Source organism: Falco punctatus (genome assembly GCF_963210335.1).
Source record: "Falco punctatus genome assembly, chromosome: 11".
In the NCBI taxonomy this organism is placed as follows: Eukaryota; Metazoa; Chordata; class Aves; order Falconiformes; family Falconidae; genus Falco; species Falco punctatus.
The window spans coordinates 24,519,652-24,537,410 of record NC_137591.1 but is presented as its reverse complement, the minus strand read 5'-3'; the positions used below and the strand labels follow the sequence as shown (position 1 = coordinate 24,537,410).

Sequence of the window (17,759 nt, the reverse complement as noted above, 5' to 3'; positions counted from 1 at the left end):
GCTACAAAAATCTCATGGGTATAGAATGAAAATGCTGTTATGCAGTGGCTGCTTCCTAAGGCATATAGGCTAGATGAAATGTAGAGTTATTAAGGCAAAGTCTGAACATATTACTAGAAACGTAAGGGCTTTTTTTTTTTTCAATTGTTCAATAAAAATAGTGAGATCATTGTCGTTTTAAGCTCCAGCAGGTCAAGATACTAAACATTAGCCTGCAAAGCTAATGCAAACACTAACAAGAAAGCTTTCTGAGCAACTACAGTTGCTCTGGGTGCAACCTATATCTAAAAGCTGAGAAGGTTTCCTCATATGCTGGTTCAGGGTTATATGTTACCCAATATACTCACAAGAAGTTACAAATGTAATAGGATCATAGCGAATGCAGAAGACTTAAAGTTCTATAAGCATGGGAAACCAGAGAATGAAGGTTCCATCTATAGGACTTAAAGCGAGTGTTTTGGCTTCTCTCACAGATACGCACAGAAATATGTGCTTTGGGTAACAATAAGCCATGTTGGCATAAAAGTGCCGCTAACAAGTGTGGTTACAAGAGTAACCAATCATATTGAGAAGGGGAGGGGAAAAAATATAGGACGACTGGCCTTCCAGCTTGTCAGCAGGAAGGACAAATAGGAAAAGCTTTTTACAGGCTCTGGGTGGGATTTCTGACAAAGAGAACTGTAGAAAGAGAACAACCTCTTCGTCCTTGCCTCTCTGCTAATAATCCCCCATTGCATGAGGGTGAACTGGCTGCCTAGTTCAGAGAACTATATTCACTCAGAGTAATGATCTGGGTTATGGAAGCCTTAACAGTTACGCAGATACAAGTAATATGTTCTTGTGTCAGGTTTTAAAAAAACGAAGTCTGAGCTTAAGCTGTGACATAGGCCCACTCAATAAGTATTGGGAAATGAACATACATCAAGCTAGGTAACAGTATGTGCGTTTACAGGCTAAATATGTGTAGGTAGCACACTATGAATTCAGTACCGCTACAAGTTTTTGCAATATTGGACTGCTGAGTACCTTTGGTTTTGCAAAGAAAGAAAAACAGAATGCAGGATAGCTCGTTCATCTAGATAGAACAGGTAACAGTACGTGAATTTACAGGTTAAATATTAGCGTGCATCATACTATGGATTCCTGTAACAAAAACAGTATTCCAAATAATTTCAACATTTTATGATAATTGCCTTTGCTGTTTGATACAGTTGATACCATGGCGTGTTCTTCATATGATGATTTTGTTTTAGTATCAGTAGGGCTAACAGTTCAAACAGTCTTCCTCCTGCTCCTCCTCTGCAAGCAGTGAGGTGAGTCAGCACTGATGTGCAGGACCTTGCACAACTGGGCTGTGTGGTTTCTTTCCCTGGAGCAGATGGGGCACGTCAGTGTCGCCAGGCAGTGGCGGGAGAGGTTAGACACAGAAATGGCTTGGGACCTAACACAGCAATCACATCAGCCTTCAGTGTGAGACAATGACAAATAATTATCTAAAATTCTTGACTTCCAACACTTTCTTGATGGTGCAAATTTGTGTTCACTTTCTTCCCTTCTTTTTTTCATGTAGTCTGCAAAATTCCTGGTAAGCAAGTGAAAAAATATCCTGTGTGAAGTTCCTGCCATTTTTATTTGCGTTATCTTAAGCATGAATATCACATGATATTCAGAAGACTGCTATTTGCTTTAATGACCTTTGAATGTATGTAATGAAATTCTATGTGAAAACACTGGTTTTGAAGGGTTGATCTTTCTATTATGATGAGGTAGCTAAATCTAGCTTTAAATTGGGTAGCAAGAATTTAATGCGAATATTAATTCTGTGAAGCTGTCCAGCAGACTTGATTAATTATTTTCTAAATATATCCTATAACAGAGTAAGAGGAGGATGAGAGAATATGAGGTAAAAACATTACTAACATATGTTACATATTCATATGTGTATTTTAAATATACACATATATATGAATAATTGTCTATTTAAATAGAAGTCCCCGTAGTAATATCTTTTTTCCAGGTGCATGGCAAAGTTAGGGGTTCTTTTCCAGCAGAAAAATAACAAAATAAAGCCAGACAGGAAGTGAAAACAAGACATTTTTCAGGTCTTCTGACCTGGAGTTTTTTTGTGTTGTGCTTTAACTTACACTATGTCATTCAGCTCTAATCTTGTATCTGGAGAAGGATTGATCAGGATGTAAGAAAGGTTGTTCTGATGATCATTCATTTCATCTATAGGACAAAAAAACCAAACAAACCCAACATACAAAATTAATTATATTTGCAAATAAATAGTGAAAAGCGTGATTTCTGGCAAACTAATTTGATGAAAGATCTTCTTTGGTTAATAGGGCTGCCAAAAGTGTCAAAGTGCTTTCAAATAAGTTTAGCTAGCTTTTTTCGACTGTACTTGAATCGGAAATATCTGACATAGCATCTTTTGATTTATCAGTTTTCAAAATATCCTGTTTCTGAATAATCAAAAAATGTTCTTTTGCATTTTTTTCAGTCACAGAAATTCTGAATGCAACCCAGTTTTAGAGTGATTTACCAATCTGTCATGTGGCTTATGTTCGTATGTGGGAAGTAGGGACTTCCATCCTCAGCTGGCATTGGGTTCAAGTGGCAAGCAAGTTTAATGCAGGTGTACGGCATTCTCATCCACTTCCAGGTTTGGTCAATATAAACCTTTTTTCCTTTTCTCTATTCATCTGATAAGCGTTTTCCTTCCTTTTATCACCTGTGCCAATGGGTTGAAACATGAATGCTGTATAGATGGAAATTGGTATTTTTTTCTTGCATTTTAAACAATTTTTCTAACAGTATGTTGTAAATGAAGGCTGACAGAAAATCTTTTTTAATTTTTTATAATGTTTTTGCCTAGTCAAGTCTTGCTAAATTGCAGCTGCCACTGCAGTGCCTTTTGTATAGCCTTCTCTTGGTATGCTTCCTGGGATGCTGCAGTGAGACTCGTTTTAATTTGATAGAACTAGAAAGGAGAAGCATTGCTTCTGTGTTAATTTCTCTCTTCAGCATTTTAGGGAAAATGATTTGAAAGAGAACAGCCCCATTCTAGTTCCAATGCAATTCCTAAATCTTTTGCTAATGAAGTATTCTTGTTATACTGTCTGTAGGTTGAAAATTATATTGGGTATTTTCTAGTAAGTGTCATCTTTCTACATGCTTATATTCGCACCACCATAGGCACTCCTCTCTAGAAAGCAATCAGATAAGCTCACATAGATTCTTACATGCAATTACACAGCCAGAATGGTGTTTTACGACACAGCTTACTTCTCTAAAGGTGGAACCAATGCAAAGTATTCTAAGCCGTTATACAAGCAGCTGTGCCGCCATACTAACATCACGCCTCTGCTAGAGGCTTGGATGGTCAAAACAGTGTTGTGTCTCAGTGGCTTAATGGAACTCACAGTTAATTGAATTTAAATTTGGAGGTCTTAAAGGTTATTAGGTTATCAATGTAAAAAGGACCCTGAAGATGTGAAACTGGCTTCAGAGATCATCCCCATACATGGAGATACATAAGGAGCTGTGATTTTTTTTTTTATAATTTTTTTTTTCTTTTTGATCATTGTTCCCTGTACATGCAGAGAGATAGTACTAAGCAGTGTGTTTAACTGCTGCAGGGAGTTAACTGGTATGATTGACTCCTGATAGTTTGAAAGGCCAGGGAGATTTAAAAGTTTTTATTCTGTGTTTAATATGTAGTGGGCTGAGTGCAGAGTGAGCTAGCTCTGAAGCGGGGTGAAAGGCTTCTGACATTTCTTTCTGAATGTGAGGGAGTGTGGAGAGATGGCAGTGGGGATGTGACAACCCAGGTTTGCAGCTGATTGCCTGTGTAAAACTGATCTGTGTTTTTTGAGGGGTTTGGTTTGGTTTTTTTTTTTCAGAATGTGGGTATTCCTGGGCTTGTAAAAGTAGAAGCTTTCTTTATAATGAGGTGCATCTGTAACAAAATAGAGACGTGATCATGAAGATCTATAAATCAAAATCAGGGCAGATAAATGTAATCAGGTGAAGCATTTACGTATCAAGATTTTGTTATTCTGCAATTGGTATATATTCTTCCTAAATTTTAAATAACAAAATAAACAATTACTGTTGGCTTTTAACTTTTAAAAGAAAGACAGGGATACAACAAAGTTTTCTTGTAACTAGGATAAATATGAATCAAATTTACAAAACTTCTTTGCAGTTGATCAAATGTTATTGTGGCCTGTGTCACTCCTGGAAAATATTTAGTCCTGAATCTTCTTCAGAGAGTCGTATAGTATCCACAAAGGAAGCAGGAGTAGTAATTATCCAGTTGTAGTGTGGGATAAAAATCTTGCATTTACATATCTAATTTGTAAAGACTGAGCTAAACTATAACCATGTATTCTGTAGCAGCCTTCTCTCACAATTAAGTTGATTTTGCATCAATAGCAGCAATAAGAACTACTGCTGGGTATTGCTATTGATGTCAAAAGATGTTTTGACCCTGCATTGAGAATGTGTGTAGTTAAAATAGAAATAGCCATTCTGCAGGAAATACACCATTTACCTACAGTGAATGGATAATGTGGGGGTAAGTCAAATTTAAAAATAACGGCGTTGAAAAATGAAGAGTAGCACTTCTGTAAAACAGTGCGTTTTGGATTCTTGGAATTAAAATTGAGCATGGGAACACCCCAGTTGGTGCTTCTGAAGTAGAAAGCACTAAGCTCCAGATTGGACCTACTATGCAGACAAATACGATGAGATCTAGAAATTCTTGTTGTTTCTAGGACAGCCAGAACCCATAGTTCTGGGAGCTTCCACACAACACACTACAGAGTCAAGGCTGTAGAAAGGCAACCCAGGCAGCCGTGGTGCATATATTAAAGTGTTAGCAACCCAGCATCAGCCTTGCTGGGTAAAAATGGCATCTAAAGACCTAAAGACGTGCTGCATAAAAATTACTTTAACATGACACTTTGGCATCCATGTTAAAAATTGCAGGGAAAATGCAAGATCCTTCACATATAGACAACTCCCCACCCTGACATATGAGTGAACTTCACAACAGCTCTGTCTTCATCTATATTTCAACAAGTTTGAGGAAATATGGTGAAGCTGTTCAGTGACAGGGGAATGTTTATATATTCTGAATACACATATCATATGTGCTAAATATAAATGTGACTGGCAGGCTGCCTTCTGAGCTTTCCACTTGAAAATAGGAATAGGTGCTAACAGAACTGATTAAAAACACTCCAAGTTTCAGTAAAAAGAAACAAAAACCAAACAAACAAAAAAACCCCAAAACAACAAAACTATTATCATAAACTTCATATATAGCACCTTCAGTTCTTAAAAAGTAAGTTCATCTTGCGTAATACTAATGCTTTCATTAATTTCAAGTATTTTAGTAATCATACCGTATCCTGCTGGAGAAAGGCCCAGATGCTTCATTCTGTTTTTCACAAGTTCGGCGAGTTCCTGCCTTTCTGACCTCCTGTAAAGGTTCATTCGCTGCTGGTTTATCTTCTCGGCTGTTTTACCGGGGTGTCTCGGTACTCTTCTGCTCAGCCGTCGGGCCCACTGCATGCTTTTTCGTCGTAACAAGGGATGATCAGACTGATCACTAGATGTTGAGTTACGATGATTACTACGGTAACTGATCTGTTCTTTGGTGTCCTTAGTGTCTTCCCATTCTTCAACACTGATAGAGATTTGAGACTTGAAAGGAAAATGACAAGAGAGATTAAGGGCTTTAAAAAATGGAAACAGATTAAGATGTTCTCTCCTCTTTTCAACAGTGCAGTTGAACATGTCTTTTGGTTGGAACGAAGCTGAGGGGATTCAGCTGTTTGTACTTGGCAACTGTTCCTGAATTGGGCAGCCTTTACTAGACTTCGACTTATTATGTAAAAGGCTCATTTATGATATAAATATGTTTCTCAAGTGAAAAGCAGTTAAGAGTTATTTAGTGCCTGATTCTATTTTGATTCTGAGAAAAACAACTCTAGCCTTCTGATACTGCCTTTCCTCGATCTAGGAATCTAGAGTAATGACTTACTACTTTCTTCCAAGTCTGCAGGTCTTTTAGAATTTCAATTTCTATAGCTGCTTTCTCAATGTATGTTTTGGATTCGTTAACTCATAGTTAACCTTTGGCTGCACTGTTCTGAGTACAATTTTAAGTGGAGACACAGATGGAACATGCCTGTTACCTGTGTCTCATTCCCAGGCATTTTAGGACCTTCCAGCACACGGTATGTGGAATACCTCTGTGTCTGAAAGCAGACATACGCAGTAGCCTTCAGTGTGATTCAGGGCACCTCTTGCAAAAAAAGTAATTAATTCCTACCTTAAAGCACAGTGATGTTGCTTTTTCACTCATGTAGTAACAAAAAAAAAGCAGACTTAAGAGCCAAAATCTGTCTCTCTCTTGCTGTATTTTCTTTATGCCACCCAAGTATGACCAATCGTATATACATACAGCAGTACTGAAATAACTCAAGTGGATGGACTGCATTGGTTCTAACATACAAAAAGATCATAGGAAACATAAGAAGACAAAATTTTAAAGACAACTTCAAAACTGCTTTAATGTCTGTTTTATATTTAACTAAAACTTTTAGCTTCTAGTTTCAAAACTACTTCCTTATAATCCTGAGTTATTGTTGTCACCTTTGAAATGTCTTTTACTGACACCGAATCAGTGAAGCCCTTGCTGGTGTAAGCACAGTCATACTGCCAACTTACTGGTGACCTATTTCAGTGTGTTGCATGTTTAAAATAAATGAAGTATGAAAAAAAGATGACTTGAAGTGGAGCTGGCTCAGTCTGTATGAATCCTCAAGAAGAGAAACGAGTTCACAGAAGGCAGGAAGGGATCAGCAAATAAAGCAAATTTAACTGAAGAGCTACTGAGGTTCTGAAGGCCTTTTCCCATCAACATAAAATCCGAACGCAAGATTCTGTTGACCTCATTGGTGTTGAAAATAACCCTTCTTTAAGAGGCTCACCACCCTGTCCCACACAGAATCTGTAAGGTTCCTGGAATCCATAAAATTTTATTTGAGATGAATAAGTCTGACACTATTTTTTTTCCCTTTTGCACAATCAAAACTAACAATTAAAAAGAACATTAAAATATGCTTATGTTGTAGCACTTAAGTAAAATCACATCTTTAATATTCTAGACTAGGATATGAAATAAGCCTCATGCAAAGACCCACTAATTTATTGAGGATCTTCAGATTAGTCTGCCATAGAAAGGTGGGGTTTTTGAAAAACTACATGATTTTTGAAGTTTTGTTACTGACTCGGCTGATGTTATTTTGGGTAGAGCATAAGAAAGAACCCTGAATTCCCAGGTACCGGAATGCTATTTGATTCTGTTATTATTTGAAACTGACTTTTGGTTTTGAATGTGTTTTACAGTAAGGATCAATGTAGGCAAAGTACATTCCATATAACAAGGGGCTGCTTATGGATAGAAAGGGTCTATTTGGTATGAACAAATCTAATACAAACAGTGTAAAGTATGGTCTTGTTTTGCCATTCTTTCTGTCTGCATTGGTAGCTTCCTTTGTCCAGCTCTTCATAAAACAGCCATCTGGACCTGCTGGCAGTAGTATTGGAAAGGCAGAGACCGATCATCCTAATTCTTACAGCAGGGTAAATCACTTTTTTTTGAGCCAGAGATTTATTAGGAGAGGCCAAGTAAAAGAACAAGGCTTTTGATTTTGCGAATCTGTAAATCCTTAGTTTGAACTTTTGAAACACTGAGATAGGTCAGTTGAAACCAGAAATCAAGGGAACTGAATATTTTACTTCGGTGACTGTTCTGTTTTTATGGTGCCTGTTGAGAAGGATGTTCAGAATGGCCCTTTGCTGCATGCAGGAGGAAAAAATTAAAACTGCTTAAAGGCAAAGCAAAACCAAAGAAACCCAAAACTTCAGAGGCAGCACAGAAGTGTGCCTGTCAGTGCCTGCTCTTTAATCCACAGAAGATAAAAGCCCAGCACAAAGTACTTCTGTGTGTCCTCCTCTGTTTCAATCAGTCTCAAACTTTCTTTAAAAATACTTCCATAATAATACTTCCAAACCAATATTTGTTTTGAGGTTTGATTGCTTTGATTTCTTTTAATTTAACTTCCTTTTTGCAAAGCTTCTAAACCTGCTCTGTAAGAAGTATAATGAATGATACGGTCTCACAACTACTATATAGCAGTAATTGATCCTATGTTTTATGAAATTTACATATTTTTTTTTATATTCCTTAAAATGGAAACATGGTGAGATCTCTGGAAAATACCAAGGTGCATGTTAGGTCTTTACATAATCACTGCTCCTTTTACTAGGGAAAAAAATCTGTATGTCACACATTAAGTGATGAAGCATTTGCCTTTAATTTTATTTTTTATTAATTTTATTTATTTATTAAGTTTCAGGGGTGTGTGTTTTTTTACAAGGCAGGTTCCCATCTCAAGTATCAGACTGCGTGTCCAAATGGATATGATTGCTCACTTGTGCTGCTGGACGTCTGTGACCCACAGGGGGGTTTCCACTCTGTGCTCTAATAGGACATTTCACACCCTTTTTTAAACACTAGCTCAGGTTGGCCAACACATAGCAGGAACTGGGATGTAGTCGCCAACACGCCCATGCTCGTATTTGAGATGGTCAGGGTGGCTGTGAGCATGGCAGTAACAGCGCTACAACACCAAACATCGGTTAGCTTCTTGGATCTCTGTTCCCACGCCTTGCTGCTCCCTGGGAGCTAAGCGTGAGTAAAATATGGAGCAGTTTTAATGTGCATATTCACCCGTTCTGTTCTGAAGCAATGCCTTGTTTTTATCTAACTGCAAGCTTTATGTTAAAATAACTTTACTGTTCTGTATACCAATAGCTCTTAGTTGCATCTAGGCTGCTAGGAAGGCTTTTCAGCTCCAACAGCTGTCTGAACTGTTGTTATGTACAGCCACGTAGTCCTTTTATGATAAACTTTGGGATTTCTGTCCATTAGCATTTAAGGTGGTTAGGATCAACGCTTTAACCAGACTGTAAAGATGATCTGTTATCTTCGGAATTCAATAGGGACAGGACCAAATGAGACCAAATTCTATTGGGCTTTTTTGAAAGTCAGCTTTCATATTTTTAATAAGTAGTTTGTGTCCAGAACAACGCTGGTTTAAGCTTTATTTATGCAAGGTTGATCCATTCCATAGCTCCATTTCCTGCAAGGATTTTTACTCCTGGGTTTTAACCCAGTGTGCTGGTTTTGGCTGGGATACAGTTATATTTCTTCATAGTAGTTTGCATGAGGCTGTATTTTGGGTTTGTGATGAAAATGGTGCTGGTAACACAGGGATGTATCGGTTACTGCTGAGCAGTGCTTGCACAGAGCCAAGGGCTTTTCTGCTCCTCACTGTGCCCTGCCAGCGAGCAGGCTGGGGGGCACAAGAAGCTGCAAGGGGGCACAGCCGGGACAGCTGAGCCCAAGCATTCAAAGGGACATCCCATACCACATGGCGTTGTGTTCAGCAATAAAGGCTGGGGAAGCTGAACGAATGGGGGGACGCGTGGAGTTAATGGCATTTGTCTTCCCAAGTACGTGTGATGGAGCGCCGCTGTCCTGGCGATGGCTGAACCCCTGCCTGCCAACGGGAAGCAACGAATGCATTCCTTGGCTTGCTTTGCTTGCGTGCGCAGCTTTTGTTTCACCTATTAAACTGTCTTTATCTTAACCCATGAGTTTTCCCACTTTTACTCCTCCGATCCTCTCCCCATCCCACGGGGGGAGAGCAAGCAAGAAGCCGTGCAGGGCTTGCTGCCTGCTGGGCTTCAGCCACAACTCCCAGCGGCAGGCAGGCAACAAGCAAATACTTACTTGTGAAGCCATTTCTCGTGACTGACAAAAGAAGGGGAAAAAAGAAAACACAAGACAATTTAAACAGAAGTGAACCTGAAGAAACAAATGTGGAATTAACAGGAACCACAGAAAATCAGCTGCGCAGGTAGTAAGGAAGATTTCGTATCTTCTTTTTTGTTTTTCTTTTATGAAATGGAAATGGTTTGAGTCATAGGTGCAGGTCATTGAAAGGCAGGCTAGATTTGCTTGTTATTTAGTAACTAAATGACCAAAAACTTTCTTTTTAAAGGAATTATATTTATCTGTCAGAATGAAGTGAGGGCTTCTCATTTGCATAGAACAAAAAAGGGGGTGTCAAAGGAGAAACTGTACATACAGAAATAATAATAATATTGGCATATTTTGTTCTTGTGGCTCAATTTAACTGCTGACAGTTTCCAGGTGTGTGCAATACAGATTAAGTTTTGTATCTCTGTTTAAACTCAAATTGATATACACATTGGAGGTTCTCTGAGTTAGAAACCTTCAAATTATGGTTAGAAGTTCCTAATTCCTGAGACAAATAGCAATTCTCATTTTTCTAACTTCCAATTTAAAGATCTCATCCAACAATATTTTAAAGTTGTTTCTGGCTTAATATATTGAAAAGCTAAAATGATATCCCACGGTAATGTTATTTTATTAGTGAAATTAGTCCAAAATTCCTTTGACTTCAAAGGAAACACTTTGCAGAGAGATTACAGCTTTCAGCATCTCTGCTTTTGAGGTTTCTACCCATAAAGAACACAGAAGCAGGGCCAGATGTTGCCCTTTCATGTTCTGGGGAAGAGCTAGGTTAGGGAAGATCGCCCTGCCCCTCTCTAGAGGGGGAAGGATTTTACAAATGCTCACTCACTGAACAAGAAACTGCTGCTGGAGTATTTAAGTGTGAAAAAACCACGGGGGGTCTGCATTCAGAGAGCCTTGAGATTTTTAAGAAGAGTAACATACGCTTTTACTTCACTTAATAAACAAGGACAGTGCCACCCTTCCACATGACTCCAGGACCTTACAATCTGAAAATTTATCTGTTTCCCCACCCCCCCATTCCCATTCTTCCTCTACCTGATCTACTCAAACTCTTCAGGAGGTTACCTGTGTAACCTGGTAGGAACTGACAGCAGAACTCCCCTGGTGCGCAGTGGTTTCCAGGCTGGTTTCAGTGTCTGAATGTTTTAAGAAATTGCTTCTTTGTAAAAGATGATCAATGACTATCTTAAACTAAATCTGGGCCTGGTCTGATCAAGTATTCAAGTACTGCGTGCGTACAGGCTGCACAGGTTCCCAATGTTGTATGAAAATTGTGAGTTTAGAGGTAAGTGACTTGTGGTCCCAAACCTTATTTTCAGAAAAACATTTGAAAAATTTTGATCAGTTAAGCTTGCCTCAGAAGACTTACTTGAGTGTGAATGCTTAGCTCCACCTTCCTGCCAAAAAAAAAAAGTTCACGTAGACAAGATGAGTGTCACTCTTCATAGTTACTCATCCACTGTACGGATGCTGTTTGCCAGTCAGCCTGTGTGTTTGAAAGCATGTGAAAATGCAGAAAAGAAAAAAAAAAAACCAACCAGGCCACCAAAACGCACTCTCCACAGCGTTACATGCTCACAGTTCAATTGTTCTGGATTCTCTTTTTGGGATCTGAAGCTAAATAGCCAGCTGTGGATGTGAGAATAAAAGATTGCCATGAATTTCGTATTACTTTTCCTTATTCAATGAATTCGTAAAGTTTGGCATGTCCTCTGTTTTGTTAAAAGCTATGACAGACTTTATTTTCATATTGGCAGTGATGCTGCCTGTATTCTTCTCCAAGGAATGATTTTGACGGCTTATGTTAAGACTCCTACATTTAAAAAAATCAGCTGATGTTATTGCAGTGGCTGAGTCCCCTGGCTAAGCTGTAAAAGCCACCTGTGGAGGTATCGGTGGCTCACAGAGAGAGACACTACTGAACCTGGTGGAATCTTGCACAGCTTTTTGTAACCCTTATTTTTAAATTAACTTTAACTGAATGTTTATACCTCTTCCAAGATAAATCCTGCAGTTAAGCATTACATGGCTTTAATATTTTATAACATTTTTTCTGAAATATGGAAGAGAAAATACAAATTGCCTGTCTAGGAAATTAGTAAACTATGTCTGAGTATTTCAGAAGAAAGTTGTTGTTCACTGTTGCGTTGTAGAGCTGTATTTGAGCCATGGTTTCATGAGATGGCAGTTCTAATGGTCACATAAACAAATGGCTTGTACATGACAAATAAAAACTGCACAAACAAAAAAACCATATGTTAAATAGTCAGGAGAAAGTATTTTCATCGTTCCTTGTATCGATATAGGAAGCAATGTATATATTTATACAGCAGACACATAAATACATATACACAAAAAATTACCACTGTTTGGCAGCTAGATTTAGAGAAATCCCACAATACTGTTGCTAACATTTATTTATTCTCTTGTTGCTCACCTCTACTTAGAAAGTCACGTGAATACTGAAAGGCCACCTGTTTTGAAATATAGTGCTGGCATCCTTGTCACCCCTGATACAGGACGTGGTTGTTCGGCTTGTTAGGGATATGGCCGTTAGCCACCACGTGCAAGTTCAGGTTAGAGCCAACTGTCCTGGCCCGTCTGACCTGTGCCCGAGCCACCTCCTGCGGGCACTCGGCCAGTTCTCCGCAGGCAAGCACGGGAATGAAAGCCGGCAGCTAAGACTGGCTCTGGGTAGTCACCACGTCTGGGGCTGAGGGTGAACCCTGAGTTAACGTGACCACACACGTGTCAGCAGAGGGAGACCTTCCGTGGGTCGTTGGAATTCTGTACATTTGTTCTATGCATTTGCAGATACGGCATTTGCAGATACGGCAGTCACAATACTCTTTTTAAAAAGCGGCTCCCATTTTTCTGAGGACCGAAGAATGTAGCATGTACTCTGTAATCAAATCCAGAGAAAAGTACGGTAAACTGACATACCTCAGATGTTGTAAGCTTTTGGGATTCTGTCCTGTAGACTCCAATTGGAATGTCTCCTGTAGAAGAACAAAGTTTCTGATACAGCCTGGCATATGTCCTAATCCATAGATCCTCTTCTGTGATTTTCATCTGAACAAATAATAATAGGAAGGAGGACTTTTAACTCTTGAGGCCGTATCACTATGCTATACTTTAAAAAAATTTAAAACTAAACACTAGCTGGTAATGATCACATTGTAGTATTGCACCTTTGCTCCACAACTAATCTGGAACTTCTATTGAGTTTGTAGGCACCATTTCTTTTGTTCTCTCCCTGTCTGGGAGACATTGCAATGCAAATGGTTGTCTTATGAAATTGCTTCTGTCCTTGTTTTAAAATTACTTGAAAACTTGTATGACAACCTTCATCCAGTGTTCATACCTGACTAAAATAAAAAAGAATGAACTAAATATTGGCAGCAGTAAGAAACTGGCGATGGACAGACTGAAGAACACACAAGCATTCTGAAGGCAGCCAGATAACTGTTTACTAGACTGCAGGCTGAACATCTGGTGAGAAGGGACTGGGGGGGGAAAGTAATACAGTAAGCATAGATGGCATAAGAAAGTCTTTAATTAATCTCAAGTATTTCATTACTGTTACACTAGCTTTAGTTGGAGATACGAGAGCTCCTTTTCAGAGATTCAACTGTCTTGCATTTATGGTAACAAAGTTTAATGACTGTCCAACAATTCCATTATTATTTTATATTTAAACAACATTTTTAAACCATCATTGATAACTTCCTTTTTGAGAACAACATCCTGCAATTCTTTTTAGTTAACCAGAAAGCAACTGGTAAATAACTCTACTGATCTGTTTACCCCCTGGGGTGTGATGGACATGGGAGAAAACAGAAAGATGGGTCTTATTTTTAACAAAAATACAATTTTTGTTGGTTTTGTGTGTGTGTATATATACATATTAAAATAGATTTAAAAATAAACTGTGCTTTGGGGAATATGGAAATACATAATAGCAAGATGACTTTTGAACTTTGACACTTAAACTAAAGTCATTTAATACATCTTATCCATATGGAATATCCAGTTCTGCCCTTTATTGCCTATGATGGAAATGGGTGTAGTGAAGTAGCATTGTGTTTCCACAATGCGCTAGCCAGCCTGTACAATACAGGTAGTGCTTCCTCTTTTTTTATATACTTAATTTGTAAAATTGCTTGCTGAACTGCCATTGCTATTTCATATAAAGTGCATTTTTCCTGTGTTTTCCTGTTCTCCTATTTTCCTTTGCGCTTTATAGAATTAATTGTATTTTCTTGGGGGAAGGGAGGGGTGTTTGTTGCTATGGAATTAACTAAAAATAGGTATGTTTTCCATCTAATTTTTTTGTCTTCTCCCTCCCCTCCAGTGAAAAAGGAAACAGGTCTTTCCTGGACTTTCAAAAAAGGAAGGGCCATACAAAGAAATTAAAAAGTATTCTGCAGACAGTACAGAATCTTCTCTCGTACTCTAATAATTTATTTTTTTTTTAAATAACTTACGGAACAAAGAAACCCAGATCCTGGTGTAGTATCAAGTCCCAGCAGGAGTCTTGTAATAGAAATCATATAATCTTTCACAAATGACTGCAAGATTTTTAATAGGAGAGATGCAAAAGAAAGGAAAAAAATAATGAACAGATGAGCAGGTAATCATTAGCACCATGTGTGAATTTCAAAGAATTTATACATCTGTGTTTACAATCAATCTCTTTATATTTTATGTATCTTAATCACTGTAGAAATAGCTATCCCTTTCTTTGTGTTGAATCTACTTACACAAAATAAATTTCATTACTTGATTCTGCATATGCATGCAATATACACACAGGATTCAAAGAGACTAAGGCATAATAAGGCACCATGAAAGTGAAGATGAATGTAGATATAAGATCAATGGAAGTTAAGGTCTTAGCCTTATTAGGTGTGAAATTATTATAATGAACTATTCTGTGCAAAAGAAACACTGTCTTATGTTAGATGGGTCTGCAGTACTGAGTAGTGGGTAATACTAAGGTGAGACTGTTATTATTTTAATTCAGACAAGTCATTTGCCTTCACCAATCCATCTGGTTTTTTAAGGGTTGATCTGCCTTATCTCAGGTCAGGCTTGTTGCTCTACTAACAGAAGTGTTTTAATGATTGGTTAAAAGGTAGAAATTAGGCTAAATGTAGAAGTATCGGCTAAGACCAGGACCAGACAATAGATCAGCTAAAATCTCAAATATTTCTCCTCCTTATGGCTTGGGCTGCTGGAATCAGAGGGCCGTGTGGGTGCTCTGTTAACTGTGGTAGGACAGTTCATTGCCACCTCTCCTTAGGTGTAGCAGGGCAGCATTCAAGGCAGACTATCAATCCTTGTTGGAACACAACCTGCAATTAGCTCTTTTGGCTTAATGCAAATATGGAGCTAGCAAATAGATTTTAATAAAGAAATACCTTACAAAGTTGTTAGATAAATCCTTTAGAGTTATAGCATCTGAAATTATTTAAACTCAGAAGCTAGACAGATTTGATACATAGCGATTCATCTATTTTAATTTTTGTACCGGTAATCTTCCAGTTGTGATTGGGTAAATGCCATTCAGCATCTTCTTGATATGAAGAAAATTTTCTGCAGCCTTCACTTACTTGTTATCTTGGAGGTAACATTTAAGATTATCATGTGCAGTCACAAGACCAAGTTTTCATTTTTGAGTCACTGTCCTAAAGATAATTAAAAGGCTTTTCTTTTGGCCTAACATAAGAAGCATCACATGAAACCCCTCTGTTGCTCATATGCAAAAGAAAAAGATGCCGTACAGAAAAGGATGTGACCATGGATAAAGAACAGAGGGAACTTGTTGTCATAGTATTTGTAACTTGGAATAAGAAAGATACTTCTAGAAAAAGACAGCTCACCAGAACAATAGGAGTTCAAAGAAAGAATGGGTGGAATTTGAGTGAGACTGAGTGTGTAGGTTTTATTGTTGTTGCTTTAAACACTTCCTGGTGAATGGTTTTACTCTGTCAAGTCATAGTATGACTGATCATGTCTAGGAGCAAATATAAAATATTGAAATTACTTACGCACTGGCAGGAATTGTTGATGATGACAGATCTGTTTCTATATAGGTGTCTTAAATATGGTTTTTAAAAAAGTTTTGCCATATGTGATGTTGATATTCTGGGACATGATTAAAAACATGTTTTATAAGCAAATACATTTATTTCTAAAACATCTAGAATTTGATAAATGGCTTTACACCTGTTGGCTAATCTGCTTTTGGTACCTGTCCATATACGTGACTTTTATATATTACTGACTTTTTTGAGAAAATCTTAGCTTCAGGATTTTTTCTATTTATGTGGAATTTGCCCTCAGATAATTTATTTGGAAGTAGAATTTAGATAAAAGAATACCTTTTGTGCACCAAATTACCAAGTAAACTAATTTCCCTGAAAGAACGTTTAGCGTCTGAATACAAAGGCATCCACAGCCTACCTCTAGGTACAGGCAAAGTAGGTAGCTACTCAGGAGAGCAGACTACATGGGTCACAGTGTTGTGGCTGCTTATTCTGCACACCTTGACCCTTGAAGGCTAGCGTTGGCAGCTGCCACTTGGCCATCCCAATGTGTCAGGGTGTGCAGAAAGGTGGTCACAGCTGAGAAGCGAGGGCAATGTTCTACACTTTTTTTCACCCTGAAACCAGCAACTACGACCTTCATTTGCTCTGACCTCGTATTTTCTGATATATTGTTTCTTCATCTATCTGAGGCTGCTGCCCTTCCCTTATCCCCATGGACTAGCATCCTATCTTTTTGCACGAGGAGCTCTGTCCTGGATTCTTGGGCAGCAAGGTTCAGTGCTGCCTTTTCTTTCCCCACCATCTCTTTGTAACCACTGCATATATTTCTTGTTAGGGCCAGAATGAGTTGCTTTAAGGTATGATGACTGGTCACCTGGAGGCCTAGTCAACGTGAGTAAGAGGACAGGACACAGTGAAGTAATTGAGGCCTCTTATCAGCAAATGCAGATGACTATCACTCATAAAAGTAATGCTGTTGATTTTTGTGGTTAGAGACACTACTTTGTGGGAATGGGCATGCCCTTTTTGTTGCAGAGTGCAAATATTACTAGTATGTATAATCTGTATTTTATGTAGGCTTTATCAAAACTATCCTGCTTATTCACCAGCAGTAGTATATCGTTTAACAGCAGAATTTGTGCAAGGACAGGGTGATTTTGGGGCTGACAACTGAGGTAGTACTGTCATGTGGAATATGCTCCATTATCTTTTGCCTTTGCTTGTTCCTGGTGCAGACGCACATTAATGGCTTACATGTAGAAAACCAGGGTTGTCTAACAAGTACAATAACATATGTGGTAACAAGGCATGTCCGTGTTAAGGTAAGTCACGTTATTCTTCATCGTACCTGATAAAGCAGCGTATCCAACATGCTGATGCTGAAAACCCTGCCAGCAGCAAATGGCAGTCGAAACATAAATGCCAGATTAGATCCCTTCTCCCGCTCTTTCTGTTAAGGAATTAAAAAATATAAAGTACTTTTAGTGCTGATTTTGGAAGGACTATAATAAAAACATCAAATGCATATTACCTCGAAAGAGATCTAAACTGTAAAATCCCTTTACTCAATATAGTTCCTTTCTACAAATATGTAGCATCTTTGTTGGGTACTTACAGTTTTTCAGGTTGAAAGATTTTGTTTAATGTATATATTGTTTCATTCATCACATCTCAAATTGCATGGGCAGCATATTCTACCAGATCATTTTAAAAATGATTGAGGGATTTCAACTGTGCTTAGAGCAAAGCTCTTGTTTTTCCTGTTGCAATTCCCT

The 17,759-nt window shown here is 38.2% G+C and overlaps 1 protein-coding gene across 2 annotated transcripts in view; it reads right to left on the bottom strand.

The window, feature by feature from the left end:
* The window catches only part of KCNT2 (potassium sodium-activated channel subfamily T member 2), a 154,245-nt gene that overhangs the window by 10,689 nt on the left and 125,797 nt on the right, over positions 1-17,759 (bottom strand). For both annotated transcript variants that reach the window (XM_080407181.1, XM_080407182.1), the window contains 5 exons: positions 17,333-17,434; positions 14,419-14,502; positions 12,875-13,003; positions 5,418-5,718; positions 2,145-2,229 (listed from right to left, as the gene is read on the bottom strand). In XM_080407181.1, the coding sequence (XP_080263307.1) occupies positions 2,145-2,229; positions 5,418-5,718; positions 12,875-13,003; positions 14,419-14,502; positions 17,333-17,434 (701 nt within the window). The remainder of the gene's footprint in view (positions 1-2,144; positions 2,230-5,417; positions 5,719-12,874; positions 13,004-14,418; positions 14,503-17,332; positions 17,435-17,759) is intronic.